The sequence below is a fragment of the Schistocerca gregaria genome, chromosome X, assembly GCF_023897955.1.
Source record: "Schistocerca gregaria isolate iqSchGreg1 chromosome X, iqSchGreg1.2, whole genome shotgun sequence".
NCBI classification, from domain to species: Eukaryota; Metazoa; Arthropoda; class Insecta; order Orthoptera; family Acrididae; genus Schistocerca; species Schistocerca gregaria.
The window spans coordinates 750835522-750855242 of NC_064931.1; the positions used below are offsets into that span (position 1 = coordinate 750835522).

At 39.0% G+C, this 19721-nt stretch overlaps 1 protein-coding gene across 4 annotated transcripts in view; it reads left to right on the plus strand.

The window, feature by feature from the left end:
• The window catches only part of LOC126299431 (rho GTPase-activating protein 39), a 319731-nt gene that overhangs the window by 131628 nt on the left and 168382 nt on the right, over nucleotides 1-19721 (plus strand). For all 4 annotated transcript variants that reach the window (XM_049991331.1, XM_049991333.1, XM_049991330.1 and 1 more), the window contains exon 2: nucleotides 6248-6349. In XM_049991331.1, the coding sequence (XP_049847288.1) occupies nucleotides 6248-6349 (102 nt within the window). The remainder of the gene's footprint in view (nucleotides 1-6247; nucleotides 6350-19721) is intronic.

Below are 19721 nucleotides of genomic sequence, written 5' to 3' on the forward strand. Positions count from 1 at the left end.
ATTTGCTTCTGTTTCAGCCGTGAAACTAATTTATTATCAAAAGATCATTACTGTTATCACAATTTTGTAAAACTAATATTGGTTATAAAAGTTATCAATGATTACTATCTGTCAATCAGTAACATTAATGTGGTGGAGGTTGCAGATTCCTTGCATAGTTCACCCACTACACACTTGTCCCGAACATCGCTGATGATAGAAGTGGGGCATGTACGTAACAAATGCTGAATATCTCATCAAAATGTCTTCTCCAAGTTGTAGATAGTACCTGCAGTAGGGCGGTAATTGACAGCACCACACAGCAGTAACTACATAAGGACTACTATAGTGCTGTACACAGTATTATTATTAATATTAGCGGCTGTGGTCAGACACAAAGCATCAACAGCCTGAAGCAATCAAGTGATTTACGGACAGTAAGTATAGTGCACACATTTTAACGTGGTTAATTTTAAATTGGGTGGCATTGTGCAGGCCAAGTAAGTGCTACAGTGGAGAGGGGTAATTCAGGGGAAGTATGTTTTTAATAAGTGTCTACCATCACTGTGGATAGTCCGTCCCTGGTAGCTGAGTGGTCAGCGCGACGGAATGTCATACCTGACGGCCGGGTTCGATTCCCGGCTGGGTCGTAGATTTTCTCCGCTCAGGGACTGGGTGTTGTGTTGTCCTTATCGTCATCAATTCATCCCTATCGACACGCAAGTCGCCAAAGTGGCGACAACTCGAAAGACTTGTACCAGGCGAACGGTCTACCTGACGGGAGGCCCTAGCCACTTAGCATTTCCATTTCCATCAATGTGGATAGATACAATTCATCTTTCCTCATTTTAAAAATAAAAGTGTTCCAAGAAAAGCCACCCATTCTACAGTTTAGTTAGGTGCTAAAGTTGGTGATAATGTGGGGGAGGGGGGGTCGGAGACAACAGACGGGTGGCGGTGGGGGTGGGGGGGGGGGGGAGGAGAGCATGGGGTGCTAGCTAATGACTGATCGCACTCAGGGGTAATGGTCTAAGAAAGGTTGGAAACCGCTGACCTAGGCTGTATTTATTAAACGTCTTCTTTGTTCTAGAACTAGTTTCGGATTCTTAAACCATTACGCAGCGTTTCGCTAGGAAAAGGGACAACACACATAAATTGACAGCGTATCCGCATTATGTACTGCCGCTCGTTTTGGTTCCCGGTGTTTTGACAAGTAGTTTTTGCATATAAGGCGATATATGAGGCAGTAAAGTGATTGTAACGGTTCGACACGTTTGTTCAGTGGTTTAGTTGTATCATTGCTGATCATCTGCGACAAGTTAAAACTATACTCTGCACGGGAAGGTACATATCTATGTTCTAGTCCCATTTTTTGGCTTATCACGAATGGGAGATACAGCGTTTACTCTGCCAAGAGCAAAAAATATCACCCCAGTTGTATCATCGTTGGTCGTATGTGGGCTGTGTTTCATGTTTGCGGACGGGGAGCGACCGTGAGTGTACTTTCCCCTTACTGCTGCTTCCCATCTCGAAAGGAAACTGGAGCTTGTCTGTCTCCTACCCCTGCAATTTCTTCCTCCCACCGTCCCAGTTATTAGCAAGGTAATTAACCCCCCCACCCCTCAAGCGCTTCGCTTGTTGTCCCACCAGCTAGCTCTTCTCCTAGTAGGGTTTCTCTGGTAAAGACAGCGTGTATGTTGCATGTAAAAGGAGCGCAGATATTTTATTAGCCTATTAAACTTTCCAATATTTTTCCGAAACTATTTTTCGCTTTCTTTAGCTGTCCGAAATAGTTTCAGGAAGAGCCACTCTGATTCTTTAGTTAGTGCTTGGCAGCGGACGTCTTCAATATAAAGTGCTATAATCTGCTTTGATGCATAAGCGAAATTGGTTCATTTCCACAGTTGTTGAGAGTTTTACCCCTTTTTGTACTGCTTCTTCGTGCGTATTTGAATTAGCAGTGTGATGTAATATTTTCGTAGATCGCGCTCGCATGTGTGTGTGTGTGTGTGTGTGTGTGTGTGTGTGTGTTTGTTTGTTTGTTTGTTTGTTCGCAGGTTTTTGTTTATATTTTGTCTCATATTCGCGCCAGACATTTGTTTACCCGTCAGTATTTCTCCCATTGTTGTTGGGAAGGAATCAAATGTAGGTACCCATCGAAGAGCAGAGAGGGGCGCTATACCCGTAGAAAACAAATCTTCGCAAACCGAACTCGCATCTAGCCTCCCCAGCAGACAGATCTCTAAATTTAGTACCAGTTTACAGAAAGCCCCAACGTGTAATGGATATTTACTAGGAGTAAATATATTCAGTGCCGTTTGTTGTAAATTCTGATAACTACGAAGTTCTCCCTCTCGCCGGCCATAGTGGCCGAGCGGTTCTAGGCGCTATAGTCTGGAGCTGCGCGACCGCTACGGTTGCAGGTTCGAATCCTGCCTGCCTCGGACATGGATGTGTGTGTTGTCCTTGGTTAGTTAGGTTTAAGCAGTTCTAAGTTCTAGGGGACTGATGACCTCAGCAATTAAGTCCCATAGTGCTCAGAGCCATTTGAACCATTTTTTTCCTCCCCCTCCTTCCATCCCCCCCCCCCCCTCCCGCGTCCCCCCGCCCTAACGCAGCTCCTGGGTACGTTCACGGACGTAACTATATGGATCCGAAAATTTGAACGTAAATAAAACCTGTAGCTTCTTCAAACATTTCCCTCGGACATAGCAAGCAACATTGCTGACATTCACTGGTTCAAATGGCTGTGAGCACTATGGGACTTAACTTCTGAGGTCATCAGTCCCCTAGAACTTAGAAGTACCTAAACCTAACTAACCGAAGGACATCACACACATCCATGCCCGATGCGGGATTCGAACCTGCGACCGTAGTGGTCGCGCGGTTCCAGCCTGTCGCGGCTAGAACCGCTCGGCCACACCGGCCGGCTTGACATTCACTGGGCCTTTCAGTAACTATACAATATCAGCCTTACATTTTATGGTGTGAAAATGGATTTATCTGTGGCGATCGGCTTACCAGTGCCATAAGAAAACAACTTGATCTGTAAGGCAGTCATGAGAGTCGCGTACCTACTTCGCGCTACCTGAAGCTAGCATGTCAGCTTTTGTTTAATTACGAACTGCATCTTCTTTGCGCTTCCCGTTCGAAAGTGGGGCATTCAGTACTATGTTATGTAACATGTCTGCAGATTTTGTTTTTGTTCATTAGTTCTGACGCCTTAAAAGATGCTAGTTGTCTGAGTGGGCTTCTCACGTAATTTGCAGGGTTTTTAGGTTAGGGAGGTACGTCTTTTCAGCCGTATCTTCACATACGGAAACAAAGCAGCTTCACCTTGGAAAAGATGTGGGCCGTGTATGACTTCCTCAAAGATTCCAAAGCAGTGACAGTTAAATAGAACTAATTTTTGACTGATACCTGGAGCGTTGTCATGTGGAAAGAGCAAGCTGCCTGCTGTCAATCTTGGGCTTATGGTTTTCATTGACCCTGTAAGCTGAGGCAAACACTGTTTCGCGTACCATTTCCGAGACACAGAATTTTGAGAGTCGAGTTTTGAGGTCCTCATTGCAGAGGGCAGTGTCTTGGTGCCAGAATTTAGTTTGCATTTGCGGACTGCGAAAGGTACACTACCATTTTCAAGCAGCCGTTTCCTGTTTTGCGAATAAACGAGACGGGGCGAAGATTAAGTTACCCTGTTTGGGGACCGAGTGAGTGGGCACAAATTATTAGGACACTGCACTCTTTTACCTCATCGTTCTCCGACTGAGCATTTGCTCTATCTCTAATTATCTTGCCAGCAATGGGACGTTGATCTGTGACCTTCCTTACCTTTTCGTTCGTATTTGGTAGGAGAACAAGTGTAATTCTTTGGGAGTAGTAAGGTTCGAGTAATCTGTCCGGTCTAACTCAGTTCAGGTTTTCCATGCCTAAAAACCCTAGCGCTCCGTCTCTACTGATTTCGGAATGGAGAAGACATTAAAAGTAAGCCCGCTTACGTACGTTTCTCGTGTATTTTGAGTAGTGTAATAAACACAGGTGTCGTCGCCAGTTTATTCCGGTTGCAAGACACACCATTACGAATTTGTTGAGCAAGTTATTTTTGCACTGGGGAGAGTACTTTCTGAATCTCTCGGAAGTTCCAGAATGTGGTCGAGTAAGTTTGCTGAAGAATAAGCGGAAAATTGTGTGATAACGCTTTTGAAATCTATAACTGCCAAACACGCCATTTATATGATTGCATCTGCGTGAGACCATGTTGCCGAGGCAACAATCAGGAAATCCTGGAAAATATGTGTCCAGCCATTTGTGAGCCCACAAATACAGTTTATATCGACAAAGAAAAAAAAAAAAATGGCAACGCATCGGAGTTCATTGAAGCATTTGCAAACTTTGCAGGATGCTCAAACATACGTGTTAATGACTAGCAGTAAAATGAACGTTACTAGGCTACGGTATGATTTGTTACGATGAAATTATCGCCGTTAATTCGTGTGCAGGCAATGAAGATAGTGGTGATGTATTAGCGGATAAATTTGGCGCTCAGTCTAAAGACATTATGACACACGCAGAGGCAACAACACAACTGGACAAAATAAGAGTTTATTTGGAACAACAGGTAGAAACAACTTTCGCAGAACTACTAGTGGTAAAACGTCTGCATGACAATGTTGCATGTAAGACATACGAACCCGACTCAAAAGAAACTTAATGATAATTTCAGTGTATAAAAAACTTTGTGTTGATATATGAAATCAAATATAAAATGTACGTAGCATTTAATGGAAATAATTCTAATTTTTTTCTGAGTTACCAGATGATGTACTCTCCCACCTAGTCTGGATAAATGACGTTCCACTGTAATTGATTCTGGGTTCTGATTAGCAGGTGTGATTAACTGTGGAGTAAGTTGGAGTTTCATAGTGTGCTTGCTCTGGAAGCATATTGGTGACTGGCTGGAAGAAAAACAGTAGGCGAATGTTTAGCTGAAGTAAAGCTGGTTAGCAGACACGTAGTTACTGGCTTGTACACTCAGTCCAAATATTTTCAGTGCTGTTATAGAAGATGGTGGTTTGAGAGAGACCATTAATGTATTATAACACTCTGTATTCCAGTGTGCTTCATTTGTTACTTAAACAAAAATTATTCATGAAAAAACCTAATGTATCTAAATGAAGGTTAGATGCGTGGTAATGGTTTTCTTTTCACGTAGAAAGCTGAAACCTTGTTTCTTATTCATGGATTACTGTGTGTCAAATCTACAGTATGTTCTATGTCCAGTATCAATTACACCAAAAATTGGTAACTGTTTTGCTTTGTGTCATAGGCCAGCTTCCAGTGGCAACATTCTGTGGTGAAGCAAGGACCTTTAGTGCCTTTTATTCAGTTACCAGTTAATTGTTAGTCATTTATTCTCAATACATTCTTGACAGTGAATGAGTTCTTGGAAGCCTTGTTATTTCATTTATACTCTTTCCTAGCTGCCCAGTCATGACAATTTACCCGTCACTGAAGTTGTCTAAACCAACAACTTTCCTTTGCCATTCTCTGTGTACATAGTCAGCAGAGTGATATAAGATGATCCTGACAGCTGTTTTATATATTTTATACTGAATCAGCTGTTGCCTGTGGTGCCTCGATACACTTGTTTCCTAAGTCGAGGGGTACCGGTAAATTTCTGGGCATCTGCTGTATATAGAAAAGAAATGTGGAATAGCATAAAAAAATAGAAATTACCAGCTGTTACTTTTGTTCTGATACTAAATTCTGTCTGAACAGGCCTCAGAAGGCCCTTTGGTACTGACTGACTATCGTGCCACTCCCAATAGGAGTCACTGTATGCGGATGTGGATGAGCATGTTGCAGCACACCACTCACCTGGTCATTGTCAGTTTTCATGACTTTAGCTGCTACTTCTCAATCAAGTATCCCCTCAATTGGCCTCTCGAGGGCTGAGCGTACCCTGCTTGCCAACAGCTCTTGTCAGACCCAGATGGTCACCATCCCAGTGCTAGCGAAGCATGACAGAGCTGAACTTCGGTGATCTGGCAGGAGCTGGTGTTACCACTGCACCAAGGCTGTTGGCTTTTGTTCTGAGAACCCAGGCTACATAAGCAGTAATAAAGGCCATGTTTATATTTGTTGAGTTATTGTTGTATTTGCATTGTTTCATTCTGTCATGATACAGTATTTACATCATTTCATTTGCTTCTCATGACTGTGCTCTGTACTATTAACAGTGAAGTCATTCTTGTTATTGGGTTTACAGGATGGAGTGGGTGGAAATCATTGAACCTCGCACGAAGGAGCATATGTATGCCAATCTCACAACTGGCGAGTGTGTTTGGGATCCACCACCTGGAGTACCAGTGTATGTACATTAAATGATTAATATTAATCTTTCTTATACATGATATAAACAATTATGTTTTTTACAATAAATATTTCATACTTGACACATTTTTTAAATGAATTATACCAAAGCATCTATTTGCTTTGGTGGATTGGACTGCAAAATTTCGTGATTTTATTGAGCATGACCCTAGTGCTTCTCAGGACGTTCTAAAGGACTTAGAATCTACTCCATTATTCCCATAATAATAATAATAATAATAATAATAATAATAATAATAATAATAATAATAATGACACTGCTAGTCACACAGAAAATGATTTAAATACAAATAGAGGTGTTTTGCAGGATATGCTTCCTGCAACCACTCTAGAACGTAAACAAAGACAGAGGATGAGATGGTCAGATGAAGTTAATCGACACCTCATGTTCTGTTATTACCAAGAAACAAACTTAGGAACCAACACAACTGGATACAGATCACAAGTATACATAACATTTATTACCAGATACCCAGAATTAAAATTTTTAACAGAACTATGACTAGCTGATCAGATCCGTGTAATAATAAAAAATAACAGGATACCCCAGTCAGAATTAGAAAACATCAAACAACAAGTACAACAAATACTGGAACAAAATAATGTGCAATCAGAAGAAGAAGAAAATACAGTAATGGACTCAAACATCCCAGAGTAAACAAACACAGAACAACACGCATCAATTAAACAATCAGAGGAAAATGAAATCTTAAGGCAGCCACCAGAACAAGCACAAATAGAACAAGAAGTGACACACATGTTAGATATAGAAGAAAACTTTTATCTGAAATATATAGAATACAAAGACACAAATACAGACATTAGACCATTCTTGTATAGACCACCAAATAACCCACAAGTTGAAACAACAATAACAACTATCAACACAATCATGCACAACAAAATAAATGAAAATACAACTATGGAAGAGTTACAACTACTGGTTTATATAGAAACACTCACTACACTAAATATACACACTAAGCAGAGATCAGAACCAACCAACACACAGAAGAAACCCACAAAACCAGCATAGCAACACAGGCTACAGATCAGAATAGAAAAACTGAGAAAAGACATCGGACAGCTAACACAATTTACAAGAAATGAAATATCAGACAAAAAAACAAGTAAGGCTAGGTAAAATCTCACAACAAGAAGCGATACAGCAATTAGATGAAAAGAAGCAGAAATTACAAGCATTGGCCAAACGACTTAGAAGATACAAAAAAAGGGAAAAGAGAAGGAAACAAAACGAAACATTCAACACAAACCAAAAGAAATTTTACCAGACAATAGATAACACACACATTAAAATGGACAATCCACCAAATATAACAGACATGGAACACTGCTGGAGCAACATATGGTTAAACCCGGTACAACATAACAGACATGCACAGTGGATACAAGCAGAAACAGACGCATACAAGATGATACCACAAATACCTGAAGTGATAATTTTGCAACATGAAGTCACACAAGCAATTAATTCCACGCACAATTGGAAAGCCCCTGGAAAAGATAAAGTAGCAAATTTCTGGCTAAAGAAGTTCACTTCAACACATTCACATCTAACTAAATTATTTAACAGTTACATTGCAGACCCACACACAGTCCCTGATACACTTACACAAGGAATAACTTATCTGAAACCTGAAGATCAAGCAGACACAGCAAACCCAGCAAAATATCGCCCCATAACATGCCTACCAACAATATACAAAATATTAACTTCAGTCATTACACAGAAATTAATGACACATACAACACAGAACAAAATTATAAATGAAGAACAAAAAGGCTGCTGCAAAGGGGCACGATGATGTAAAGAGCAACTGATAATAGATGCAGAGGTGACATATCAAGCTAAAACTAAACAAAGGTTGCTACACTATGCATACATTGATTACGAAAGAGCTTTTGATAGTGTACCCCACTTATGGTTACTACAGATATTGGAAATATACGAAGTAGATCCTAAATTGATACAGTTCCTAAATATAGTAATGAAACGTTGGAAAACCACGCTTAATATCCAAACAAATTCAAATAATATCACATCACAGCCAATACAGATTAAGCGTGGAATATACCAAGGAGACTCATAAAGTCCTTTCTGGTACTGCCTTGCTCTGAACCCACTATCCAACATGCTAAATAATACAAATTATGGATATAATATTACTGGAGCATACCAACACAAAATCACACATTTGCTATACATGGATGATCTAAAATTGCTGGCAGCAACAAATCGACAACTCAACCAATTACTAAAGATAACAGAAGTATTCAGAAATGATATAAACATGGCTTTTGGAACAGACAAATGTAAGAAAAATAGCATAGTCAATGGAAAACACACTAAACAAGAAGATTACATATTGGATAACCACAGCGACTACATAGAAGCGATGGAAAAAACAAATGCCTAAAAATATCTGACACAGACAAAAAATAGGAATAGATAATACAAATATTAAAGAAGAACTAAAAGAAAAATATAGACAAAGACTAACAAACATACTGAAAACAGAATTGACAGCAAGAAACAAGACAAAAGCTACAAATACTTACACTATACCAATATTGACCTATTCATTTGGAGTAGTGAAATGGAATAACACAAAACTAGAAGCACCCAATACACTTACACGATCACAATGCCACAAATATAGAATACATCACATACATTCAGCAACAGAAAGATTCACATTAAGCAGAAAGGAAGGAGGAAGGGGATATATCAACATAAGAAACCTACATTATGGACAGGTAGACAATTTAAGAAAATTCTTCATAGAACGAGCAGAAACTAGCAAAATACACAAAGTAATCACTGATATAAATACATTGGCTACACCAGTGCAATTTCATAACCACTTCTACAACCCTTTAGATCACATAACATCAACAGATACAATGAATGTAAATTGGAAAAAGAAAACACTACATGCCAAGCTCCTGTATCATCTAACAGCCACACATCGATCAAGACGCATCCAACACATGGCTAAGGAAAGGCAATATATACAGTGAGGCAGAAGGATTCATGATTGCAATACAGGATCAAACAATAAACACCAGATATTACAGCAATCATATTAGTAAAGATCCCAATACCACAACAGATAAATGCAGACTTTGCAAACAACAAATAGAAACAGTAGATCACATCATAAGTGGATGTACAATACTAACAAATACAGAATATGCCAGAAGACATGACAATATAGCAAAAATAATACATCAACAACTTGCCATACAACATAAACTAATAAAACAACACCCTCCCACATACAAGTATGCACCACAAAATGTACTGGAGAATGATGAATACAAATTGTACTGGAACAGAACCATTATAACAGATAAAACAACACCACATAACAAACCTGACATCATACGCACCAATAAACAGAAAAAATTAACACAACTAATCGAAATATCCATACCCAATACAACAAATATACAGAAGAAAACAGGAGACAAAATTGAAAAATACATCCAACTGGCTGAGGAACTCAAGGACATGTGGCACCAGGTTAAAGTGCTTTTTTCATTTGTGGTGTGTTGCACAAATTATAAAACAGGTTTTGAGAGAGTAAGTGCACTCAAAAATAAGTGTTGAGTATTCCATGCAATTTGAGCTGCAAGCCTACCACTTGTTACAAAGATACATATGCATATGCATCAGGCACAATATCAACTTAGAGAAAGCCTTCAATAAAGTCAGCCATCAGTACTAAGGAGCGTGTTACAGTATTTGAGATTTCTACAATCAAAAATGGGTTTATTACTGTCAAGTGGTTTCCAAAGTGCTACTAAACTGACATCTTATGGAAGCATTTCCCAGTCTAACATTCTGTGAGACAGGGTTGTCTATTATCAATGGAATGGTATTGTTTGTAATCTCTTTAGAACCATTAATCCACGTGGTCAGTTCCTACATACCAGGACTACATGACTTCACCATCAGTACCTGTTACCATAATACATATGAAACCCAAGACACCATAAGGATCTTGGATATGATTGACATTTTTACAAGGAAGCAGTGGGGTCACTATGAACAATGATAAAACACAGATCTTGTGTCTCAGTGGAAGACATTGACATTTACTGAATATGTTGAAATGGAAGTGTTGGGCATGAAACTAGGGAAAAGCATACATGACCTAACTGATGTCATTTCCAAAAGAAATGGTATAAAAAGTAAGAGGTGCTCTGATAGCTAATAGTACAAGGAAACTGAATATTTATTGAAACTTCCTGGCAGATTAAAACTGTGTGCCCAACCGAGACTCGAACTCGAGACCTTTGCAGGAGAGCTTCTGTAAAGTTTGGAAGGTGGGAGACGAGGTACTGGCAGAAGTAAAGCTGTGAGTACCGGGCGTGAGTCGTGCTTCGGTAGCTCAGTTGGTAGAGCACTTGCCCGCGAAAGGCAAAGGTCCCGAGTTCGAGTCTCGGTCGGGCACACAGTTTTAATTTGCCAGGAAGTTTCATATCAGCGCACACTCCACTGCAGAGTGAAAATCTCATTCTGTGAATATTTATTTAGATTTTTTTCTTTTTCTTTTTTCCATGGAGTCATAAATATGATGGCTTTTGAAAACGTCAAGTATAGTTACAAACATAAAATACATTTATCTCTTAGCCTTACAGGTAGTAATTAAACAGTAAATTGATCCTTGTCAAAATCATTACATCTTACACATAATAATACAGCCAACTATTTTTTATACATTATTTTACATCTCTTAAACTTGATCATTTAAAATTAGTTGAGTGAATAGACACACTTTTCAATTAAGAATTATTTTAGTTTTGATTTGAATTGCTTTTTATTACTGTTTTTCGTGGACTCTGGCAGTTTATTATTCCTTATCAGTCCATTAGTGTATATCATTTTTAATCTTGTTCTTTGTCGGTAGTAATTATCTTTTGGACCTGGTGTTGTGGTCATGGATATCACTTCATTTAGTTACTTCAGCTTTCTGTGAGACAAAAAAAGTGATTAATTTATACAAAGAGTATATGGTGAAGTACTTGTGATGTCCGGAAACATTACGGCAAGAGGCTTTATAGTCTAGTTCATGTATAATCCTTAACCCTCTTTTTTTTGTAGCAATAGTACTCTGTTAAGGTGAATGTCTGCAACACAACCCCATATTTCTCTACAGCAGCTAAGATGAGGATAGATTGATCCATAATACACAGTTTTAAGCATGTGGGTGGGTACCATTTTGGACAGTTAGCTAAGAAGATACAGCCCATTACTGACTTTCCACCGAAAGTTTGAGCCAGGTGGACCCCTAGAAATTTACACTCGTTTGCTTCCACTGCCACTATACCGCATACCGCATTTACACATGAGTGCTGTGAGCTGCCAGTTGGGGATTTATTTACACTGACCTTTCATCCTTGTGCATGAAAATATGAACTTAATTCTAGTATTCTATTACTTGCTGAAAATGTCAGTTTCTCACAAGCTTTACCATGAAATAAAACTGAGGTGTCATCACCATAATTTACAGTGTGTGAGTTAATGGGGTGTACAACATGATTAATATATGCTAAAAAGAGGAAAGTTCCAAGAATTGAGCCTTGAGGGACTACCTGTCTCACTGTTTCACTTGTGGATTTAAAAGTTAAGATCTTATTGTCAATTTGATGTGTAAGTTTAGTACACTGTTTCCGGTTCAACAGATAGATGGATAGAAGTTTCATTGGTGCATCAGTGATATTGTACGCTCACAGTTTTTTTAAGAGAAGCTCATGGTTCACTGAGTCAAAAGCTTTGCTCAGGTCAAGGAATATTCCAGCTGTGTGCATATCCTGTTCTATATTGCATATACTTCTTGGAAGGAACTGGTAACTGCAGTGGTCGTGCTTAGGTATTTTCTACACCCATGCTACGATTCTGTAAGCATTTTGTCTCTTGAGAAAAATGTTGTGAGTTGTGATAGGATAACTGTTTCAAATATTTTACTGAAAGTAGGGATTAGTGATATTGGTCTATAATTTGAAACTTCTTCTTTACTTCCCTTCTTATGGATTGGCTGAATTACACTTATTTTTAAGGCATTTTGGTATATGTTTTCACTAATACTACAGTTGAGAAGATAGGTAAGGGGTTTAGTTACTTCATTGGACTATTTCTTTAACACATACTTGTGATACCATCCCATCCAGATGAATGCTTGTTTTTTAGCATTTGTATTGTGTTAAACATTTCCTGTTGATTCACCTCCATAAATTCGAACTCTATACCATCCGTGACATCATTTGGTGTGCCAGCCTGTAGATTTATAATAGGGGCTGGTTGGTCAAAAGGCGAAATAAAATGCTCATTGAATAAATTACATACTTCATTTGGATCTATCACTAGATGGCCTTAATGTCTAATGCTAACTGGTTTACTGTGTCTCTTGCTGGTGGCTTTACGATGTTTACTGATTAGTCTCCAGGATGCTTTACCTATGTTGGCTGAACGCTCTATTGCAGCATTGTTTAACTGTTTCCACAAGTGTAAAAGGACTGTTTTAAAATTTTTTTTGGCTTGATTGTACTTTTCCTTAAATATATGTAGCTTTGTTTACTTATATAAACAGTAAAGATCGTATATATTGCTGGCCGCGGTGGTCTCGCGGTTCTAGGCGCGCAGTACGGAACCGCGCGACTGCTACGGTCGCAGGTTCGAATCCTGCCTCGGGCATGGATGTGTGTGATGTTAGGTTAGTTAGGTTTAAGTAGTTCTAAGTTCTAGGGGACTAATGACCACAGTAGTGGAGTCCCATAGTGCTCAGAGCCATTTGAACCATTCGTATATATTCTGCCTTAACTTATCAGCCTAGGTGTAATTTTCAGCCTAGAATTACTTTCAAGACGAGAGTTGGTCCATAGCCTGGTTATTTCTTTGAGAGGGCAGCAGCTGTCGAAATACTTCAGCACTGTCTTATAAAATTTTTTCCCATTTGTTTTCTGACCCTTTAGTTTGGTAAATAGTGTCCCATTTCTCCTCTGCTAACTTAGTTTTGAAGGCGCTGATGTTGGTGCTATTCAGGATCCGCTTCTTGTCAGTTATCTTAGTTGCTGTTGGTACACCAAACCTTAAATATTCTAACACCTGACAATAGTGACCTGAATAATGGAAATCAACACTTTGAAAGTCAACACTGTCTTTTTCATTTTTGATGACTGTGACATAGTCTATCTTACTGGAGCTTGACTCTGTTACTCCAGTGTCGGAATTCACTATATCTGTGAGATTATATAAGAGTTTAATATATCTGTTATTTTCAGATAGGTTATACTACAGGAGTTTGCATCAATATTTAAGTCTCCAACTATGCTAAGGTCAGTAGGGCCTGTTTGTTTAATAGCCCTGTTTACTCTATCTAGGTAGTACAACACATCTGTATTTGGTGGGTGGTACATACCAATAACTTTATGTTTAGCTAACCTGCTTGTATGGTGTTTGTTTATGTGGACCACAACACCAGCCATTTTGATTGTTCCTTCTTTGCAATATTGTTCAACACATGAAATTTTCTTAAATTGAAGATGCTCATTTACAAATATTGCCACCCCGCCCCCTTTATGTCAGTGCCTGCAGTAACTATCTGCTAACACATAACCATCTAATTTGTAATACTCAATTTCATTGTCTTTTAGTCCATGTTCTGTAATTACTAACAGGTGTGGTGAATTCTCACCCACAAATACTTGCAGCAAATTGAGTTTATTCCTAAAATACTGCATTTTTAGGTGCACTATCCTAAAGGGCACTGATATTTTACAACACTTTGTGATGTGATATTGTGCACTGTAATGACAATTTACTCACTTTCTAGTCAGTTTCTTCGGCATGTGAACAGGGATCTTTCCAATCCAATTAGTTTAGTTCAGTAAAATTGTATTGCTTGAAATTGAGGCTAAAAAACATGGTGATTATAATCTAAGCTGATTAGGTCAGTGGTTTTATGCAGCCCCTTACAAAGTTTTATTATCTGGTTCACTAACTTCAGCTTTCCATTTCTGTTTAAGTGAAGTCCATGCCTGGTATGTTCTTCATGTTTCAGTTTACTTATGTCTAGCAAGTGCACATGATTTAGTTTTTTTCATAGTTTCTGCAGTTCTACATTATAGCACACAGTTTCTGTATTAACACACGGCCACTGCGCACTGGTAGGTTTATTAGGGTAACATTTGTGTTGTACAGTTTTGGCAATAACTTCCTGTAAACTGCGTATGCTGACTTACTCTTGTTTTTGTAATCATCGTTGGCGCCGCCAATGATTACAACGTGGTCGTCTTTTTTCAGATTGTTTGTTTTTGATAAATTCTCAACTACAGTACTTAATGTAGCTCCGGGTTTAACTTTTGCAAATACTGAATATTCGTTGTGTAAAGCTTCATGAAGGGGAGCTGAAAGGCTTTTTCTGTGGCTGTCCGCATACAGTAATAACTTTTTTGTGCTTCCAGGCATTAGAATCTTTCTGTTTCGGCCTTTATCGGAGGACTCATTATATTTACTTTCGCCTACATTATTCGTTGTTTCACTGGCTGAGGCTGGTGCTCAAAACGTATTCAATGTATCTAGTGCACCGTTTCTAGTGCTTTGTTTTTGTTTTTCATTTTTTTGACGGTTTCATGTTCTGTTTTTGGACTTTTCTGCAGTCCACGTTCATTTATTTGTCGTTTCGACATATTCTGAGTTTGATATTATGTTTTTTTTGTCATAAATAACACTTTTTTTGTTTGCAAATCACATTTAACAATGTCATTCAAAGGACTGAACATGTCAACATACTAGGCCTGTCCAAAAATTTGATGTGTTGCACAGGTCATGCCCATTGATAGAAAGTACATACCATTCTTGTTGTGAAAAGTCTTAATATAAATACACTGAAACTGCCTGCTAGTTCGTCGTCACTCAGCTTTACTAAAGACTACGTGGGGTTACCACAGTAGAAAAATAGGTGACAGACTGATGCCAGCAACTATATCTCTAGCCTTAATAACTTCACTGTACATATTAGATAAGATTTCCAATGAAAGTCAACAAACACAATAATCGTAAACATTTAGAAGGAAACTCCATGCCAGATTAAACACAGAGACTTAAACTGGAAGACAGTATGGGCGAATCCACAATCTCATAGATGTGCTGAGCCATATATGTATTTTATAAATGATTTAATCTTGTCAGCATCACATATTGCAGTGATGCACTAGCAGCAGCTGCACCTTCCCAGAAATTGTGCTACTGGTACAGATAAACTTAAACTGACAAGTCATTCCTACTGCCAGCACTGTGATATGACTGACAAATCCATACACCAAACAGTAGTTACTGCAAAATTACTTGTCTGTGGAGATGGATATAGTTTAAAATGAGTGAGTGCTAACAAAATAACCACTTGGAAATTAATGTTCCTGGATGTTGGGAGTGCTTCCAGCCTCCAAGACGTTTGCATGTTTTATATATTTGTGTTCAGTAAGGGATGCAGACCTATAGCAGTTCTTCACTATATGTGGAAATTGTTGGGATCCAGAAATTTTGTAGCTGAATGAGTTTTAGGAAAACAACAAAGGAATAGTACACTGATGCGTGATTGTTCACTTGTGATGTAATCATTTTAATAACAACTCATGACTGGGAATACCTTAGGATTTAGACTGGCTGCTTCTGATAGCATGTAAGTGCTGCTACTGGTGGGTGAGTGTCTTGAAGAATCAGCGTGGCCCTGAAGTATAGTGCGACTGATATCTTTATGAGGCATGTGCGCCAGTGTGTGGAATGCTAGACTGTTAGCAGGAGCAACATAGCGCTGACATTATCTGTTTATAATGTATATTTAGGATGTTTGTGGCAGCCCATGGGTGTGTTGTTCACAAGTTGAATCCTGTTGGTTGTAGATACATGTGTGATGGTGCTACCCCTGATGTAGACAGTGTATATACACAAGATAAAGAAGCTTTGGCTGTCTCAGAGTGGCTCTGTGCAGAGCAAATAGTCACGCTAACTTTTCACTGGGGACAGCGGCAGCTGCACTTAGCTCTGGGCTACCACACACTGCCATGCTATGGTGAGATTCCTGTGGACTGGGAAGACGATATTTTTGTAGTTTGTTTTGAATATATTGGTTGTCTATCCTATCCCCATCCTATGCTGGAAATTGCTTACATTGTGAATTTAGCAATGTGATATTTTACAGTTGAGACTGTTTATGAGTATGCTATAGCCCTGCAGTGTCAGGCTCCTCCAAGGAAGTCTTATAGTGACACCACACACTAATAATGCAGGGATAATATATTTCTTGCAATTAGCTATTTCTTTTACACGAGATATGGAAGTATTTGTTATAATAATGCATTGTGCTAATTGTTTAACACGGGGTATTGACATAATTAAAAAAAAATATTGCACTTGGTAATTGATCAGTCTTGTACTTACGTGCTTTTCTTTGGAATACTGACAGATAATCAACAATATTGTAACACATTATATGTAACAATGGAGGGATGTGGTAATATGTCAGTATGCTTACGAAGGTACTTGCAGGAGTGTATTTGTTGCTAAATAAAGCAGTACAGAAATTATTTGATGAGCATATCAGAGTATTTTGTTAAAACAGTGCACTGGATAATTATTAAACATTTAAGATCACATATTTGCATATATCTTAGAATTGAAACTTCTATAATTGGGGGGGGGGATGGTATAATTAGAGCAAATTACATTGGGAGGGGGGAATGCTTACAGAAAATTTCATGGCATTCAGCCACTCAATGTAATGTCAAAGTCTCCCACCTTATAAATTATGATGATATTTACCGCCTTCCACCGCCTTATTGACCCAGGGAGAAGGGGGGGGGGGGGGGGCGTATGGTTTCCTGTCACTCTATTGGCCATGATCAGGGGGGAGGATAACCTTATCTTAGATCATTATCTGGGCTAGAACTTGCACATTGAAGGGTGACCTTCATGTGCCCACCACCTTCGTTTCACACAACTGTCCAAGATTCATTGGCAGGGTGTCAGATTACATTGTGACCTTGAATGTACCACACGTACAGACATAGGCAACCTTGTCACTGTTATCAGGTTACATCATGAGCTCGAATGAGCCTCATGCAAATGCCAGAGAGGCATGGGCAGTGACTTTAGCGCTCTGTCACACAATGTTTATGTTAGCTCATTCTTTCAGAGCTACCTTGTGATATGGATATTGGAAGTTTGTACCTTTAGCTTTTCACTGATCTGAAACACTCTTTGATATTTTGTGTTGGTTTAGAAATAGTCTGTATGCCATGTCTGTGCAACATATGGCCGATTCTGTCATCTTGGGAATGTGTGGCAAAAAGGCCATACCCGACATTTCTTCTTCCAAAGTGACACTTTCTGCACGCATTATGAGCACAATAATCAAGTCTCTTTTCGGGCTCGGGTGGTGATGCGACAGTACGTGCAGGTATCAGTCCATGTGTGTCAGTTCTCACCATCCCTGTAACCAACAAATCTGGATGGCGTTAGTCCTTTTCTATCTCCATAGTAAATTTTATGTTGGCATGGGCTCTGGTCAGTTATCTTTGGAAGTCACTGTGCTGTTCCTCTCCATGACTCCATGCCACGAAGGTGTCATGATGCACCTTTACCATGAGCAAATTGGCCACTACTAGAAGGAGTGGTGTGCCCATGGCTATGCCTTCCAGGTGATTCGTAGAAATCGCCATTCCATATGAAATAGCTTGTGGTAAGACATGCATGAAAAAGCTTAGTGATGGCATGCTGGAATATGGGAATGGTATGCTCCAGAGAATCACTGAGTGGCACTTTGGCAAACAAGGAAACTTCATCAGAGCTGACAAGGATGTCTTGCGGTCTAAGTTTGAGTTTCTTCAGCTTCTCAGTGCAATGTTCTGAGCCTTTTCTGTATGTGTCGGTCTTTTCCACGTGTGGCAGAACCAGAGAGACCAAGTGTTTCATCATTTTATGTCGGTGAGCCAGGAGCACTCATGACCAGTCATAGTGGAATATTATCTTTGTGGTCTTTGTAAATATTTGCTAATCCACATAGCTGAGGTGGTGTGGCTTCTGTGATGTGTAAATTCCTCTGTATGTCTGCAGTGAGAGAAGAGAAGAGAAGAGAAGAGGCCTTCATTAATGGATTTGTATTTCCTGTGATCCACTGTGGCCACGAGCTTGACTCTAGTTTTGCCACCAGTAACGAAGGGTGTAGCTTTGACAGTGGCAGCAACTCGTGCTGGCAAAATGTTAGAAAAATCATCAAACAACTGTCAGCCATAGAACCCAAGACAGAAGCCAACAGGCTGTTTGTCAACAAGTGGCCATGAAAGCTTCAATAATTTTGAACTGATTCGCTGCAACACAGCCCTTTTTGTTTCCACGACATTAATGAACACTTGAAAGGCAATTTTAAGTCTGGTTATTACGAGAGACTGGACATTTAGGCATTATGAATCATTAAAGTAGGCAGGCAAAGTGGCAGTATAAATAACTAAAAAAGGCAGTATAAAAAGAGATCTCGCATAATGCCTATTTATTTACTTGATTGCAGTATTCAGACAGCCACACAGTCAACATATATATTTTAACATGGTGTTGTATTACATTTTTAAAGTAACTTTAAAGTTTAATAGTATGTTGATAAAAAATGAAAATGTTTCTTTAAAGCCTATAAATATCAATGCCTTATCAGCTTATTTGTGGCATATGACAACATCCAAATACTTTTTGAAAATTTCTAGAGTCATGTTACTCTCGTGCGAGACAATACATTTCTCATCTGAGAAAATGATCTCTCAACATCTACAAGAGTTAGTTTGAGCAAATATAAAACATTGAACTATTGTAAGATCCCTCTCTACTGCAATAGAATTGTCACCTTGGAATTTTTTAAATGTTACTAAGTTTGTCAAGATCAGGTTTTTCGAAAAAAAAAAAAACATTTTACACTTTTCCTTAACTAATGAACCACACTTCTCTGGCACACTCTCCAGTTTTTGCACAATGTGATCCACAATTTTCACTGACTTCGTCAAAGCTGTCCTATTTCTTGAAGCTGGCAGATCACTTGAGGCATGAAAGCAAACTCAGCTACAATGAAAATTAAGTCACACCTCACTTCCGAAGATTCAAGGAATTTCTTTGCTACTGCTGTTGGAGATGCTTCATTCTCCAGAGCAATGACAAATTGATACTGGAGTAATTTGAAGCATAGTAAACTGTTGCCAAAATCCACGTCCCCCATCTTGTTATGATAGTGGAGGCAGTAGAGGTATATTTTGTACAACATCTATAAATATCTGAATCCCTG